An 18,443-nucleotide genomic window follows, 5' to 3' on the forward strand; every position below is an offset into this window, starting at 1 on the left:
ACAGTCCAATGACTTTTTGATTTCTTCATTAACTTCAGCAAGAGGAGTCTTCCTTGGACCCATTTTGAAATGTATTGTATTTTTATTTTTTATATATATCAAGTAAGTTCGCTGTCTGCAGAAAAGTCAAACTGCTGAAAAAGTAGTTAGCTGGCCTTTAGCTGCAGTTGGTAGCAGTAGGGAGCCTGGTTTTTGGTGGGCACTGGGTCTATATGTGAAGCTTTTAAAGCCCCATTTAGCCTTAAAATGTCCAATTATTGAGTGTTTTCTTTGCCAAACAAATTAAACAATACATGTAGTACCAAAACAAACTTTAAGATCCTTTGTTTTAAGTTCCAGAGGAAATACAACTTGCAGCCAACATTTCAGTTCACATTTTGTGGTCTACTGGGTAAGACACAGAGTGATGCTATCCAGAATGCAGAAAACACAAACTTACCATAAAATAAAATTGATTTTTTATAAGACAGTGGCTGTGCTTTATTTAGCCAGAACAAAATGAAAACACCCTCTGACAAACAATAAAACAAGTTTCCGACTGCGTGCAAGATTCAATAAACTGCTTTTGTTTGAACTAGGATGAATTGAATGTTCTGTATGCAGTTATTTTTCTTTAGGCTATAGTTTTGTTTTTGCCGGCTGTAATTTTTCTCTGATCAGATCTGAATTTGCGGCCTTTGTGGCCCTGGCAGCATTGCACTTGAAGGGCTTTGAGTTCATGTATCCTTGACGCACACTTTGCATTTGCTATAAGTAGTTTCAATATAAATTCAATAGGGCACTTTGCGTCTAACTCCATCCTCCTACGTAATTTGCAACACATCTACTCCCCACAGCACCATGCCTCCTTTTATTTTCATCAAGGATTTGAAGCTGTTTTTGGGTTTGAGCTGTAAACCTCTTTACACGAAAGCCTAAACCACAACTCAGTTAAAAGGGGTAGATGTGAACTGAAGATTTATACATTTCAAAGTAGATTCCCAGCAGATATGAACAAATACTCAGCACTGCACTATGCAAAAGAAATACTCTCTGGCCACTTTAGTAGGTACACAATGCACAAATTCAACAGGGCATCAGAAACATTCCTCAGAGGTTTTGGTCCACATTGGTATGATAGCATCACACAGCTGCTGCCGATATATTGGCTGAAGATCCATGGCATGAATGCCCACTACATCCCAACAGTGCTCTTTGCTGGATTAGGATCTGTTGACCTTGGAGGCCACTGGAATACAATGCATTGTAGTTTGGGAAATTTGATCTTCAGGACATGTTGCATTATTCTTCTGGAAGTAGCCATCAGAAGATGGGTACACTGTGATCATAAAGGGATGGACATGATCAGTAACAATACTCCAGCAAGCTGTGGAGTTAGAATATAATATTATTATATGTATACCGTCAGTTGGGATATTCTGAATGTAAGGCAGCAAAAGAGATGGGCCAAGAGAAGCAAACAGATACACACGTTGACAAAAAAAACAATAACAATATAATAATTATAATAATTTAAGGATGTTTACAATAAACAAGAATACAAACTGAAAAAGGCTGTAGAGAAATGATTAATTTAAATTGGAACATGCACATCTGTACTGGGATAAAATGTATCTGTGCAAACTATTTTTCTTTAAAATAGGCTATAAACAAGTAAACAGAACTCTGTGAAAGGATTGTGCTTAATTATTCAAAGTTTGCCAAAAATATCCCTATACCCTGTTGATACATGATGGGATGGATCAATTTTTTCATATTGTTTGAACCAAATTCTGACCCTACCATCTACATGTTGCAGCTGTAATGGCAACTCAACGGACCAGACATTTTTCTTATTTGTTCTTGTCCAGTTCGATGAGCCTGTGCAAATTGTAGCATTAACTTCCTGTTAGCTGACAGTAGACGGGATCAACCAGTGTGATGTTAAATACCATAGCCTATCTGTTTCAAGGTTCAAAATGGATGTGCATGAAAATCCAAGTAGATCAGCAGTATTTGAAACAATTAGACCTGCCCCTCTGACAACAACAACCATGCCATGTTTAAAAACAGTTAAACGTTTTTTTTACTTATACTCAAGCTCAGTTTTAACTCCAGCAAGTTGTCTTTACCACATCTAAATACCCAAATGCTTTTAGTTACTGCCATACCTAATAAAGTATTGAAATTTATGTCACACATAGTTATAGAACTACATTGTTTCAATGTATAAGACTTGTGCTTTCTAGGCAAAAACAGTGAATCAATTGTCTCCAACTACCACCACAACAGACAACTGTAAAACAACACAACGTACAGTCACAATGAGTGATAAAGATCCTCAGACACAAATGACTAACATCCAGTTTGTCGCCTGAGATTAGGTGAATGTTACACACTAGACTGTTATCAGCTTTGACTGTACATTATTAACCATACTCCGTTAATAATTTTAAAAGGCTAGACATTATCTCATCCATTTTCTGTTTGGAATGTTTGTCTCTATAAACATAGTATTTGACCAAAATATCCTCTAAAGATCCAGAAAGCATTTTGTGAGCTTAAATTTATAATTTTCTTGTCTTAGTGGTCTAATTTCTGGTGGTCAGAAATTAGAGTTTGAAGACATAGGTACCCCTCTTGGCTTTTATGATTGTAATTTCTGCTTAAACAATATTGGAAAAGTGCCAAAACAAATGACAGTATTTAAAAGTATAAAGTGTTCTTTGTCAGTCTGAAGTTTCAGTTAGTTATTGTTACCTATGTTCTGCTTCTAGAAGCAACTTCTGCCCTGTTAAACCTGCAGTGTCACTTAAGGAAAAACAAAGGTTGCCTTTTTTAACAAAGGTTGTTAATCCTCACAGTGTTTGCTATTAGGGGAAATTTACATTGCCAAACCCTTAAAGTTGTTCTTGGAAATTTACAGCAAAGAGTCATAATGTTGAGCTTGCAATAAGCTCCCATAAGCCGATGCCACTCCCATAAACACAAATATCATATATTTGTCCACACGAAACTTGATCTTGCCAATCAGTTTCTGCACTTGTAAACAAACCAAATGATGATTTGTAAAAATGTTGCTTATAATGCTTAGTTGCTGAACCATTAAGCAGTAAATAGGTCATGTACGTCAAGCTATGGTTGTATCCAAGTGATCAGAGTTAATTGAAGTTAGGCAATCATCCATATGAATGGTTAAAAAGTATGTTTTATGAAAATTATTTTAGGCTTGTGGTACGTAGTTTAACTTTACATAAGACTCCATGTGAATCTCATCATGGTCGTTTACAACAAAGATTGCATACACTTATAGTATCTGCAACAATAAACCTTTGTGCAAACCGGATCGAATGTCCTCACATTCTCACAAGTAAAAGACACCTGGACGGAAAGAGACAGACGAAATAAACTGATAGAACGTCTTTTCAGGCTCTTTTATGCCTCTGTATTTATTAAAGGTTTTCTTTAATTTCATGTGTTGATTGTTTTGCAGTTTTTTCTCTGTCTGGTCTTATTTATTGCTCCTGTCGGTAGGGATGGCCACACCTATGCCCACGCTCCAGTAAAGTCGGTAATTTTAATGCACCTTCATTTATGGCTTATGGTTCTCATTAATCCAGACACAATGGCACACTATAGTTTGCAAAAAAGGTTTATTGAGTGGTTTAAATATATTTGTTCTTTTTGTAAGCGTGCACATTTAGTTCACTTACATATTTATGTCAACTCATGTCTCAGCTTTGGTTTGTGATAATTACTAATTTGTGTTTATTTTACTGGTTTTCTCGTAGTTAGTGGTTCCATTGTGTTTAGTTTCCACTATTGTGTTATAATGGTCTGATCAGCTATTACATATACTCTTGTGCGTAATTTGTTAAATCAGTTATGTTTTGTTTGTGCAGTCAGTTGGTTTGTGAAATTTACATTTTCTGCCAGAGTTCAGATTTCTATTCTTTACCTCTTTTTACGAGCTTAGCATTATTTTGTAAATAGCTTTTGGGCTAAAATAAAACCCCTGGGCGCTGTGTAGCGCAGGGGTAAAACACATGACCTATGTTCGGAGGCCTTAGTCCTTAACGCAGGCTGTCACGGGTTTGAGTCCTGGCCTGCTGACCTTTGCTGCATGTCTGCCACAAAGTTTTTATTATTTTATTTTATTAAAAACCCAATATTTCTACTAATTCCTGTGACTCCTGCTTTTTCTACTCCATCCGTGATGGACTACCAATGTGATATTGGTAGTTACATGATTTTGAGATCATTTTAAGAACAATTTGCATCTCTTTGACAATAGTTTGTTCAAAACTTAGATCTCAGAATGATGTCACCCTTGAACTGAGACTATTCTAGTTCAAGTTGGAAAATGAGTGGGATTTAATTGTGGTGCTAACTACTACAAGCAATACAGGTCAAAAACAATATCTTTCGTAGCTTTTTTAGTTTTAGTTTTTATAGAGGATGGGGTAAGCAAGAAAGATAGTAAAAGGGTTAACTGGTCTGACTGAACGGAAACAGATCTTCTGTCTGCCCTGCCCTGCAGCAGTGACTCCTGATAACCTGAGCCAGTCAGAATGTGGGCCATTATCTCAGTCTGTTGGACAAAAGGCAGGGGAAGAATGCCATTCAGTCTTACAAAAAAGAGGGACATGTTGTCACCAAGTGCAAAAACTCATTAACTTTTTAGCTTCTGAAACACAAAATAACAGAGGAAGAGACCCCTGCTACCAGTTGATTATGCATTATGCAATGCATATGTAATGCACAGAGTGACAACAAGAACAGAAAATATATAGATTAGATGCACACTGCTATATTCCAAGTGTTTATTTGTATTCATTTTGATGAAGTATGGCTTAAAGCTAATGATAATATTCTATTTTTCAGAAGATTTTAATTTAACATCAAACAAATAAGAAAATAGGTTCTGGAATGTTGTCCTAATGAAAATTATGGCCACATACTATACTGTGTACATACTCAATACTTTATTAGGGCTAATTTTGCAGGAATTACTGCATCAGATGTGTTGTGGCATATAGGTGATCAGGTGTTTCTGATGAGGTGTTAAGAAACCCTAGCCTGCTTTAATTTTGGCTTTCAGCTTGTCTGCGTTGTTTGGTCTGGTGTCTCTCATCTACTTGACAATAGCTCAGATATTCTTTATAGGCTTTAGGTCAAGCCAGTTTGCCAGCCAATCATGCAAAGTCATTAAACACTATGGGCAGCTGCCAAGTGTTCAAATCAGCGTTTCCATGACATATATCTGCAGAGAAGTGCTAAAAAATCTTCCTGGTTGACAGCTGTACTGAATTTGGACTTGACAAAAATAGTGAACCAGCTCTAGCAGATGGCATCAAATCATCAGTAACTATGGAAGCTTTGCACTGGACCTCGAGCAACTTGTATTCTGTGCCTCTCACCTCTCTATCCAGAATTCAGAAAATTGATTTCCAAATGAAAAGCAAAATGTATTTTTATCTGAAAATAGAACCTTGGACCACTAAGCAACAGCACAGCCATTTTTCTCCTTAGCTTCTTACATTGTCTCTACATTAGGGTGGCTTGCCACAAGGTGTGTGACAGTTGTAACTTGTAATAGTCATGTATCGTATCGTTAACTGTTAGAATTTGGATTTATTGTGACCACAATATATTCCAATTAATGATATCTGAAAACTCCAAAAATTGGCTGTATTGTCTGCACTGTTATTTTTTTTAACAGTTTTCTACATTGTTCCATGATACAATCAATAGATATCAATATCGAATAACACTATTTTATGTCTGAAGAAGCCTATTTCGAATGTACTTTAATGACGTAGTACGTAGTGATAAGAGTAGTCGCCCTGGAATCCAAAAGTTGTAGATTTGATTCCAGCTTCCTCCTGCCATATGTCGATGCGCCCTTGGGCAAGGCACTTAACGGTTGCCTACCGATCTGTGTATCGGTGTATAAATATGCGCACGTTATGAGTGTGACTGGGTGAATGTGGCTCTGTTGTAAAGAGCTTTGATTGATCAGTGTGGCTAGAAAAGTGCGATATAAATTCAGTCCATTTACCATTTTAAGAGCGCAATTTGTGGGGCTTTGAGAGCATTAACATGCAGTCACTGCAATACAGTTGCCTAAAAGGACTGAAAAGAAGTTATAAATGCATTTCTATTGTCATTTTGTTGTTAGGGTTAGTTCCTATCGCCCACCCCTAGTTGTAACCCATGTGCTGGATTTAGTAGTACCTGGGGGTTCTGGAAGCAATGACTTGTAAATCTCCCCCTAATTCAAGTCTGCAGTTACCCCTGTTGGTTGTGCACTTTATTCCACCACACTTTTTCCATCCACTAGAGGTTCTAATAATGTTTGGAAACAGCATCTGTGAACAACATCTGCGAACAGCTAGGCGTCTTTAGCAGTGGCCTTTCTTTGCTTGCTCTCCTTGTGGAGGGTGTCAGGGATGGTCACCTGGACAGCTGTCAAGTCAGCAGTCTTAGCCCTGATTATGGAGGCTATAATGTAACATTTCAGTTTTGAAATGTTGTCTGTTGGTCTTATATAAAATATCCTTCTGAGTGTATTGAATCATTATATTTTCAACATTTTTAATTGAATTACTTAAACAAATGCTTTTTTTCGATTACATTCCAAATGAATGAGATGCATCTGTATTATACTTGAGCAGGACCCTTTTTTTAACCAGGAGGCATCCAGAACCTCCCTCCCTGCCTGTAGGTGTCACTATAGTCGTGCATCCCCCCTCCCCTGTAACTCAACCCTCCCATCCAAGTTAAAACCTCCGCGAAAGGGTGTTCGTTTTGAAGGTTGTAATAAGCTATAATATCACTGGAAACACGACGAGTCCCCACATAAAACCCTGGAAGCGAGCGGTGTACAATCAGTGTTTTTTCTCCTCAATTACCTCTCAGCTCAGCTTAGGCTCACCTGGCCCCGCGACAACCAAGGTGTCCTCCCCGGTAAAACATTGAAGATGCCTCTGACGCGGATATTATCTAAAAGTTTGAATACCTGTGATGCGCAGTAAAAATGCGTTGTGGCAGCTGTGCTGCTTCCCCTCAAGGTCAGTATCTGAGTACCGCCGTCGCATTACGGGCGAATTTCTTGGGGAGACGGAGAGGAAGAAGGGGCGCAGAGGAGGAAAACGAGAAGGAGATGCGGTTGTCTGCATTCAGCATCAGCACTGACATTTCTTACGAAAGACGTTGACGGTCACTAAAAGAAAAGAGGGAGAACTTGTAAAACACGTCTGTCAGGAACGTATAGGTGGTCTCCTTCAGCGTTGTTAAGTGAGGTAAAAAAAAAAAAAAACAACTCTTAAGCATTTTCCCGTTTCCTGCTTCTTCACAACAGCAGCGACGGCCTGAGTCGGCGACGGTTCACCTGGCTGCTGCACGCGACGACGTTCAGTCACAACTAGCTAACGTCAACTGGCAAAAATGGACCGTTGGTTCGGTTTCAGGTAGCCGACCTGAAGCGTTAAATTAAAACTGTTCGTGTCCAGAGAGTTGCACGTCTATTTCTGCATCACAGTGGAAGCCAGTTCCACTTCCTTGTACTTGAAACGGATATTTTTTTCCTCCGTTTTACAAGCTAGTTTCTTGTTTTGTTTTTTTTTGTTTGTTTTTTTCCCAAAAATGTTTTCGAGGATGGCACCGCACAGTCGGACTGGTTTCGCTCGGAGTGTACCAGAGCTAGGACTGCTCCTGCTGACGATACTGGTGCTGCTAGAGGGCTCCGTGCTGCGGCTCGGAGCAGCCAGCTCGCCGGCGACCCAAAGCCATGGAGCGGCGGACTGCCCCAAACCTGTAGAGACACACCACAACAAAACCAAAAAGGCATTCCCCGTCCTCAGCTTCGAATACGACCACGTCAAAATGCCCTTTGAAATTTCATTGTGGGTGCTTCTGGCCTCTTTGATGAAATTAGGTGAGTATCATTGTGTCATGTGGTTGTTTCAAACATGAGGATTTAACTTCAGCCCTTTTCAGTGAATACTTGCCAAATACAAGGTGAAGGCGTCTTAATCAAAGGTATTAAGTGACCCAGTTCTGTTTGGCGTTGAGATACAAAGTAAAGTTACATACATAAAACATAATAAAAATCAAATTTAAATTAAAATGTACATGTATTTGCATATGTACGAGTTTTAGAAGGATATCTGTAACCGTACCAGATTGTAAACTGCAATAAAAAAGCGATAGCCCTCTCAATAAATTTGCTGGCCCCTTCAACTCAGTCTTATATAAGTAATATGTATTGATATGAATTAAGGATGCACTATATTAGGGAATCATTCTAATAATATAGTAAATATTAAGAGGACATGTCTTGTGATTAACCTACTTTTTCCTAACTTTTCTTTTACTTGGACATCATCACAATGTCCCCTTCACTCTTCTTAAGTTTAAAGATGTTGGTCACAAAGATCTTGATCGGATATGAGCATAAAGAAGGATAAAAGTCCATTCTTCTTTGAATGGCCAAATATATTATTGGAAAGTAGAGGTTTAATGCATGAAACTGGAAATATATCTTGCCAAATTTTGCATTCAAGCAGTCCTTTGTGATTGAAATGTTGCATACGATATATGGTGCAGCTCTAGTTGAATTTAAGATTGGGGAGAACATGTTTTAATGAGCTGCATCATTTAGTTATGTTTTCTTTGGTGTTTTATTTTTGTGTTCTTCATTGGGTGCCACATTTAATATGGATCATCCATGGAGTGTTCTGTTTGTACTCCAAAGTCAGAATTCCCAGTCGGAAATACAAGAATATACCCTGAAGTCGAGCAGCCCGAGGTAGGGATGGATACATTTCACATTTGAACCAATACAGTACCGATAACCGGTACCTGGGTATCGGTACTCAACAGTAGCAGTTTTTGGTACTTTTGTGTGTGTTTATGTTGTAATAAATGTTAATTTGTTTAATAATAATTTTTTTTATTTAACATTATTTCTCAATATATAAACTTTTAATGAATATATCAAAACAAAATCCAGTTGTTTGTATTGCAACATCTCAGTTGTTTCAAACATTTCTTATTCTATGTTGCTGGCTGCAGACGACGACTCGCTAACTGATGCAGGCGTACTAACGGTGCCAAATGCAGGAGTTGTAGTCGTAGATCTGAGGCTGAAGAATATTGTGCACTCTTCAGCATTGAGAAATATTGTGTGCTTAACCAGGTGCTTTCTAAGATTAGATTTATTCCCGCCACTGGCCTTGCACTTTGCATCACAAATATTGCAGCGAGCATAATCTGCATCTCATTTTGAAAAGTGGAGCCATACTTTCGAGCGCTTTCTATCAACCATACTTTGTTGGCGGTGCCAGCGGCTACTGATGTCATTACACTGTTGTGCGTGCAATGCTGTGTTCATGTCCAGCATTTAAAATCGCCCACTCTTCCACTCCCTCAGTGTCACAATGATGCGTTTAGGTACCGACACATGGTACGGTTTTATTTTACATGAATCGGTACTCGGTAGTACCGACAGAATTAGGTCAGTACCTCTAAAAGTACAGAATTCGGTACCCATCCCTAGCCCCAGGTTCCGTATGCAGTATGGCGTTGGTGATTATTAGGGGTGCCCCAATTGACAAATACTTACATGTGAAACCGATCTTATCTACCAATCTTATCTACCTCCGCAAAGGTCTGAAAATCAGTCACTGTTCTCTCCTGTTCTGTTGTGAGAGGGGGCTGACTGACTGACCTGCCCACCAGGTCACGTTTGCACATGCGCGGTTGACAATCGTCACTCCACTGTTGCCATCATAAGAACATTGAAGGTGTATTGTGACCTAATAACACCTGACAGTGTCAGTTATAAAAAAAATTGGTATCGACCAAAATCAGAATTGACAGGTCAGGCTTTTTAAAGATCGGTGATCGGTCAGTAAACTGCAATTCGTACACCCCTGGTGAATATACAATTTTGGCAAAGTTGAAGAAATAAACAGTTTATTAGCATTTCTAACAGTTTGTAGCTCATTAAACCAATGGCAGACGTAGTACTGTATTTCATCTCTTTGTGAAAATGAGGGAAGTATATATCAATTACAAACTCCCAACTAGATCCAGCCCAATTCAGGTGTGACTTCATTCCAAGGTCTTATTTTAAATTGAACGCACCATAATTGCAAGCTCTTCCTACTTTGCCTCCATTCAATACATCAACAGCAATAAGTCCTGAGACTGTTCCAGCTTTTGGTTTGTGTGCCACCTACAAAAAAAAGTTTGTGTCCTGGATCTAGCTCCCCTTTTGAAAATGCTCTGCAGATGCCTCAGGAACAGGATGCCTAGGCTGTGTTGAAAAGTCTGGGAAGGTTGCTTTTATCATTTTTCTTCTCTGAAGAAATATTAAAAAAGTTTGAGTTTACAAACTTTGTTCTTTAATCTATTAGCTGAAATATAAAAAGAAGAGTTGATTAAAATATAAAAAGTCTGAAATTAATGTATTTTCTAATGGCATCCTTATCCTTTAATTTGCCACATCACAAAATGATTTTTCTTTTCAAACACATTGATTGGTTTGGCTTTATGTCACTGACTGAGAGAACCCAAGCTTAAATGCAGAGTTAAGAGAAGTTCAAATAGAGATGCAGATTTTTTATTATTAATATTTCAGGTTTATTTGCTAAAACAATGTTCAGAATGTTATAAAAACTGATAATTGTAGTTTGAAAACAATAACATCTGAAAGTCATGTTCCTAGGAAATGGGTACACATCTAAAGAATGGCCTACGTTTTTGGACGACTACTATCCATTTATTATTGCCTAATTATGTGATCAATCTCTTAACCGCCAGGTCTCTCGTCAGTCTCGCATGACTAGGTGTTTTTGCTTTTAAGAAGTGTTGTTACTAAGAATGCTGCTGTTAAGCTTACATAACATGTTTGACCGGAATAGCTCAATTTACCTAGTAAGAGGTTGAACCTTTGAGGGAGGTTCCTCCTTGGATGTGTGCACTTACTCAGTCAGGATCTTTTAAAGCCATATTGCCACCTGCAGTGATGACTAAGCAACTTTACCTAAATGTAGGAAATTACCTTTTGTATTTGGCAACCTTTCCATGCGTGACCATCTCTTGATTCTCTGTGGTATGGCAGAGCCCCACAATGTTTATGTAAAACATATTTCAAAAACAAAGGCATTCCTGAGTTGACCCATTTCAAGAGTTCACTCAGGTTTGTTGAGCAGTTGGGGTTCGTACCAAAATATGTCAATGCATCTTTCCTCTGTAATTGTTTTCATCTGTTTCCTTTCTCTTTTAAGCCTTTTTTCTCTACAGCTTCTGCTCTCAATCTGTCCTTCAGTTCCATAATGTGGCGTGCTTTTGTCAGAACAATGCATTGTCCTCAGCTTTTCTTGTTATTTTTTCTAAGAGCCAGCAGCCTGTCACTTGACTGTTATATCAGGGGTCTGATTGAGCAGCAGCTTGTAGACAAGGAGGATGCTGCCTCAATGTCTGGGCAAGAAGCCCAGTGTCTCAGGGGAGAGGAGAAGCATAGAGGGACCACCTGGCTCCAGTAGCTTTTTGCAGGACACAGCTCAAGGACATAAAGTGAAAAAACAACAACATAGGGAAAGTGAATGAATTAACCGACAGATAACAAAATGGTAAACAACAGACAAGCAGAAAAGAATCGGTCCTGAAGCTCTTAATATTCCAGTAGTTCCAAGAATTGGTGCCGGGTGATTTAATGTTGCTGCTACACTAGTCTATTTTGGCCATTTTTCTCCTTCTTGATAATACAGGCCTAAGAGGAGACCCACAGCCCTTTTGTATCTTATGCTTTACTGCCAGTACACAGTGCATCTCTTTATTTTTCATGCATGTACTTGGATTTATTGCACCCAGTGATTTTTAAAAATGTTTTATTTCAATCATGACCAGTGATTGAGAAGTCCTGAGCACGATCTTTTGTTATCACTTGTTTCTTTGTAATTTGCTCATTTGGTATTTTTTTTCGTAATCTTTAAAATATCATTTTGAATTTCTTGTAATCTTGTGAAGGAATCTTGATCAGTAATTTTTCAGGATTTCAAAGAGTCTTTTAATATTTTCTTGGAGTTTAGTTGCTTTTTCATTAATTTTTAGTCCACTACCTGCTTGATTTTATTGGTTCTTTTTTTTTCTCCTAAAAACAAAAGGCTCCTAAACTAAAGGGATAAATAAGTGCCCAGGGTTCAGCGCATTTGAAAACTCGCCGCTACGCTGAAATTAGGCCGCTACACTCATTTTCTATGAGCGTCCTTTGACTGACATCTGGCCTCCCTCTCTATGTGGTTTTATGTCGGCTGTAGCGCATGTGCACTCCCGCTTCCTTTCATCCCATACGACCGCTAACAGTAAAGCTTTCTAAAATCATGTCAGCTTCGAAGGGTGGGTATAAACGGCGCCATATCATGACGCTCATAAAAATTCCTGGTGAGAACCCTGTTGCCATCTACACATAGCTAGCAGCATAGAAAAGAAGTGGTTTAAAATAATATCTTTATGTCCTTTGTAAATTTCTTGTGGAACACACACAAATTATTGCAGTTTGACAGAAATTGAAATTTCAAATTTTAGCTAAAACATGATTCCAAGACTTTTTAGCTGAAAACTTATCATAAAGTAGACAATTAACTTAAGAATGAATAGCTTCTGTGTTAGATCTTTGCTGTATTTTTTTCATATTTCATATAATTAAATTCAGTTTATTTATATAACGCCAATTCATAACACATGTCTCAAGGCACTTCACAAAAGTCAGGTACATACATTCCAATTAATCCTAACCATTGAACAGTGCAGTCACATTCAGTTATTTATTCAAATTGGATAAAAAGTTTTTCTATCTAAGGAAACCCAGTAGATTGCATCGAGTCAGAGATTTGTAGCAGTCGCTCCTCCTGGTTGAGCATGTAGCGACAGTGAACAGTCACTGGCGTTGACTTTGCAGCAATCCCTCATACTGAGCATGCATGTAGCGACAGTGGAGAGGAAAAACTCCCTTTTAACAGGAAGAAACCTCCAGCAGAACCAGGCTCAGTGTGAGCGGCCATCTGCCACGACCGACTGGGGGTTTGAGAGAACAGAGCAGAGACACAAAAAGAACACAGAAGCACTGATCCAGGAGTACTTTCTATGGGAAGGAAAAGTAAATGTTTATGGATGTAGGTCCTTTAGTCGTTTCATCTAGGAAGAAAGAACAGATAAACTCTGAGCCAGTTTTCAAGGTTAGAGTATGAAAGAGAGCACATAAAGTTAGTCACAGTAAAAGCGCTGTCAGTAGGAGAGAGACGGTTAAACGCTAAAAGACAGGGTCAGGTGGATCATCGGTAGAGGGTGAGCATTAAGTTGTTGCCAGCAGAAGCTTGGATGATGCCCCTCTCCAGAAAGGTGTCACAGGTAGATACAGAGTCAGGCCAGGTGTAGCTTCTAGGAAGAGAAAAGAGAGAACAAAGTTAAAAGCTGAAATAACAGCAAATAATGCAGAATTGGAGAGTAGTGTGAGAATGTAGCGAAGAGGGTGAAAGTGGTCATGTCCTCCAGCAGCCTAAGCCTATAGCAGCATAACTACAGAGATGGCTCAGGATAACCTAAGCCACTCTAACTATAAGCTTTATCAAAAAGGAAAGTTTTAAGCCTAGCCTTAAACGTAGACAGTTTGTCCATCTAGAGCCCACTGATGGCCATTGTTATACTAAAAACCACAACAATTAGGAAATGCCTCTCTGTCAGATTGACCATAACCACTGGGGGTCATACAGGTAGCAGAAATGGAGGGTGTGTTTGCACCTCAACCATAACTGAGCCGGTTTAGGCTAAACCTGACTCCCCCTTACTCCATCCAACAGGGAGGGAAGAAGACAGAGGTAAAAAAAGAAGGGAGATAGCTCAGGATAACCTAAGCAACTCTTAACTATAAGCTTTATCAAAAAGGAAAGTTTTAAGGCTAGCCTTAAAAGTAGACAGGGTGTCTGCCTCACGGACTAAAACTGGGAGCTGGTTCCACAGGAGAGGAGCCTTATAACTAAAGGATCTGCCTCCCATTCTACTTCTAGAGACTCTAGGAACCGCCAGTAAACCTGCAGTCTGAGAACGAAGTGCTCTGTTAGGAACATATGGAACAATCAGATCTCTGATGTATGATGGAGCTAAATCATTAAGGGCTTTATATGGGAGGAGGAGAATTTTAAATTCTATTCCAGATTTAACGGGGATCATCAGAATTCATGGATAAGTAAAGCTGAGTGTCATCAGCGTAACAGTGAAAATTTATTCTATGCTGCCTGATAATTTTACCTATTGGAAGCATATATATAGTAAAGAGAATTGGCCCAAGTACTAAACGCTGTGGTACTCCACAATTAACCCTGGAGTTTAAAGATGATTTATCACTTACATAAACAAACTGCAATCTGTCAGGCAAATAAGATTTAAACCAGCCCAGCACTGTTCCCCTGATCCCTACAGCATATTCCAGCCTTTCTAAGAGAATATTGTTATCGACTGTATCAAATGCAGCACTGAGATCGAACAGGACAAGTACAGACAAAAGTTCATTATCTGAGGCTAGGAGAATATCATTAGTGACTTTCAGCAGAGCTGTTTCAGTGCTATGATGAGCTCTGAAGCCTGACTAAAACTCTTCAAACAGGTCATTGCTGTGTAAATGCTCACACATTTGATTAGCAACTATTTTCTCAAGAATTTTAGGTAAGAATGGAAGGATTATTCTTGTTCTCTTCTATTAATGATGAGAAATAAGCTGTTCTAGCTTGGTGAAGTGTCTTTTTGTACAACAGTAGGCTATTTTTTCAGATTAAGTAGGAATCCTCTAGGTGTGTAGAGAGCCATTTTCTCTCCAATTTTCTAACATTGTGCTTTAAAGTACGCCGCTCTGAATTAAACCAGGGAGATAGCCTCCTATGAATATTTTTTTTTTCAAGGGGGCTGCATTGTCTAATGCACGCAATGTTAAAGTAACACTATGAACAAGAGAATCAATTTGTGAAGGGGAAGAAACTAAATTATTGCCCTCCACTGTGTTTTTCTGTGATAATGAGGAAATCAAAAGAGGAACAAATTCTTTAAAGGTTGTTACAGCATTGTCTGATAATGATCTACTATAATGAAATTTTCTTTAATGAGTGGAGTTCTCGGTTAAATTAAACTCAAAGGTTATTAAAAAATGGTCAGACAGGACAGGGTTATGAGAAAATATTATGTCTTTACACTCAATGCCATATGTCAACACAAGGTCCAGAGAATGAAGACAAAGGTGGGTAGGTTTATTAATGTTTTGAGCAAAGCCCATTGAGTCTAAGATAGCATTAAAGGCTATATTTAAGCTATCACTTTCAGTGTCAACATGAATGTTAAAATCCCCCACTATACTAACCTTATCTGTATTTAACACTAAATCAGATAAAATGTCTGAAAACTGATTTAAAAATTGAGAGTAAGGGCCTGGTGGACAGTACAAAACAACAAACAGAAGTGGTTTTAGTGCTTTGCAATTTGGACGAGGAAAACTAAGGATTAAATATTCAAAATAGTTGTAGCTATTTATTGGTCTGGGACTAGTCAATAAATCGGACTGAAAAATGGTTGCTACTCCTCTTCCTCGCCCAGTATTTCGAGGAATGTGAAAATTTTAATAATTAGTAGGAGTTGACTTATTTATAGTAACATAATCCTCTTGCTGCAGCCAGGTTTCTGTGAGGCAAAATAAATCAATCTGATTGTCACAAATCAGGTCACTAACTGGTAAAGTCTTTGAAGAGAGAGATTTTATGTTCAGTAAGCCACATTTAATTGTTTTATTTTTCTTTTTAGTCTGAGTTGTGTTAATGTTTATGAGATTTTCCTGATTTCCTCGTTTTATATTATTCTTTAATCTATTCGATTTTGGCTGTGGGTGAGACACTGTCTTAATAAGGTAATGGGTGGGTAGCAGAACAGAAGCTGCAGAGAGGAGTGTTAAACTGCGACCCTGTTTCCTGGTCTGAACCCTGGGTTGTCAGAGGTTTGGAGAACTAATAAATTCGGCCAGATTCCTAGAAAGAAGAGCTGCTCCATCCAAAGTGGGATGGATGTCGTCTCTCCGGATCAGATCAGATTTTCCCCAAAATGTTCGCCAATTATCAATGTAGCCCAGATCGTTTTCTGGACACCACCTAGACAGCCAGTGGTTGAATGACAGCATGCGGCTAAACATGTCACTGGTCAGATCGGGGAGGTGACCAGAGAAAATTACGGAGTTCGACATTGTTTTGGCAAACTTACACACCGAAGCAACACTAACTTTAGTGACCTCCGATTGACGTAACCGGGTGTCATTACCATCAGCGTGAATTACAATCTTACTGTATTTACGTTTATCCTTTGCTAGCAGCTTCAGGTAGGATTTGATGTCGCCCGTTCTGGCCCCTGGCAGACATTTGACTATGGTTGCTGGTGTCTCTAGTGCCACGTTTCTGACTATGGAGCTGCCGATTATCAGAGTTGGCTTCCAAGCCGGCCGCGGGCTCTACTGGAGGTCTGCTACGGGGAGCTACCCTCGGTGGCTCTGCCTGGCTAAGGGGCCTCGGCTGTCTGCTGGTTTTTCAACAGCACGGAGCCGGGCCTCCAATTCCTACACCCTCGCCTCCAAAGCTACAAAAATGCTACATTTATTAAACGTACCATTATCACTAAAGGAGGCAGAGGAGTAACTGAACATCTGACACAGAGAGCAGGAGAGAGGAGGAGACTCAGAGAGAGAAACAGCAGAACGGGTAGCCATGGTGGAACTAAAGCTAACGCTAAGCTAGCGACTCCTTACCACTACTAGAAAAAACCGTGTAAAACACGGGAGAGTCCCCAAACGTTAAAAGCAACAACAGAAAGTATGTGTTTTAATGTGCTTATGTATTAGAACAAGTCAGAGGTATCACAGTAGAGAGAAATCAAATCAAATGAGAGAATCACACCAAACAATCCACTGAGTGCAACAGCGAAAACAGGAAGTGACGAATACATCTTACCACGCCTGTCCAGCCTATATATCCTAACACATGGCTTTAAGATGCTGTCCAACTGCTCTTGTTATTTAGGCCTAACTGCTTTTTCTTTAAGCCTCCACTTGTCCACTTTTTGAACAAACACCGTACAAAATGCTGTCATGGTTAAGTACTGAATAGGACATACAATTAGTGAAAAGGCTGAAGTATAGTAGCAAAACAAATCTTGACCCATTTTCAGATCATACTTTCAGTCCTTGATCTGCAGGTGTTTTTTACCCCTCACTACTTGCTAAAAGGTGCCGACATGAAATAAGGAGTGTCCAAGTTGACCCACACCTGACAACCATGAGATAAGACGTTACTAGTGTGACATAGTGATATGATACAAAACAAAGACTACAGCAGGTCAAAGGATTATGGGTGCAAGATAAACAGCAGAGCTTCATGATCCTTTAATGTCCATCTAATGTTAGAACTACAGGGTTCAGCAGCATCTGATGCAGAGAACTTGGTGAGGATGGCGCATAACAACTTTCCCTGTGTCTAAGGGTTTCTGTAGTGTTTTAAAATGCCTTAAAAAGCCTAAAATGTAATCGTATCAACCTTATGCTTTTAAAAACTCAAAAAAACCACCCAGATTATCCAAGTCTTAACTTCTACATTTCATGAACGCCCTGATGTCAGTGTTGCTGAATCATACACCATGTTATTTTGGTTCTGGAATCCTATCAGCATGTTCTGAAAGCACACACAGCCCTGTCTGATTGACTTGTGTAATATACAGGGGTTGGACGATGAAACTGAAACACCTGGTTTTAGACCACAATAATTTATTAGTATGGTGTAGGGCCTCCTTTTGTGGCCAATACAGCGTCAATTGGGAATGACATATACAAGTCCTGCACAGTGGTCAGAGGGATTTTAAGCCATTCTTCTTGCCAGATAGTGGCCAGGTCACTATGTGATACTGGTGGAGGAAAACGTTTCCTGACTCGCCTAGATCTGGTGACTGTGAAGGCCATGGGAGATGTTCAACTTCACTTTCATGTTCATCAAACCAATCTTTCACCAGTCTTGTTGTGTGTATTGGTGCATTGTCATCCTGATACACGGCACCGCCTTCAGGATACAATGTTTGAATCATTGGATGCACATGGTCCACAAGAATGGTTCAGTAGTCCTTGGCAGTGACGTGCCCATCTAGCACAAGTATTGGGCCAAGGGAATGCCATAATATGGCAGCCCAAACCATCACTGATCCACCCCCATGCTTCACTCTGGGCATGCAACTGTCTGGGTGGTACGCTTCTTTGGGGCTTCTCCACACCGTAACTCTCCCGGATGTGGGGAAAACAGTAAAGGTGGACTCATCAGAAAACAATACATGTTTCACATTGTCCACAGCCCAAGATTTGCGCTCCTTGCACCTTTGAAACCGATGTT

At 39.3% G+C, this 18,443-nt stretch overlaps 1 protein-coding gene and 1 long non-coding RNA gene across 3 annotated transcripts in view; one reads left to right on the forward strand and one right to left on the reverse strand.

Moving 5' to 3' along the window:
- Positions 1-1,015: 1,015 nt before the first annotated feature.
- On the reverse strand, positions 1,016-7,020 carry LOC124865537. The gene is made up of 2 exons (XR_007037625.1): positions 6,894-7,020; positions 1,016-1,318 (listed from the first exon to the last, which is right to left on the reverse strand). It is a non-coding gene; the product is annotated as an uncharacterized LOC124865537 (long non-coding RNA).
- Positions 6,783-18,443, forward strand: part of slc9a1a (solute carrier family 9 member A1a) — a 48,807-nt gene continuing 37,146 nt past the window's right edge. The window contains exon 1 of one of the 2 annotated variants that reach the window (XM_047360708.1): positions 6,783-7,918. In XM_047360708.1, coding sequence (XP_047216664.1) covers positions 7,627-7,918 — 292 coding nt within the window. In that variant the 5' untranslated portion in view covers positions 6,783-7,626. The remainder of the gene's footprint in view (positions 7,919-18,443) is intronic. The other variant, XM_047360709.1, reaches the window with a different exon arrangement.

The sequence above is a fragment of the Girardinichthys multiradiatus genome, chromosome 3 (assembly GCF_021462225.1).
Source record: "Girardinichthys multiradiatus isolate DD_20200921_A chromosome 3, DD_fGirMul_XY1, whole genome shotgun sequence".
Taxonomy (NCBI): domain Eukaryota; kingdom Metazoa; phylum Chordata; class Actinopteri; order Cyprinodontiformes; family Goodeidae; genus Girardinichthys; species Girardinichthys multiradiatus.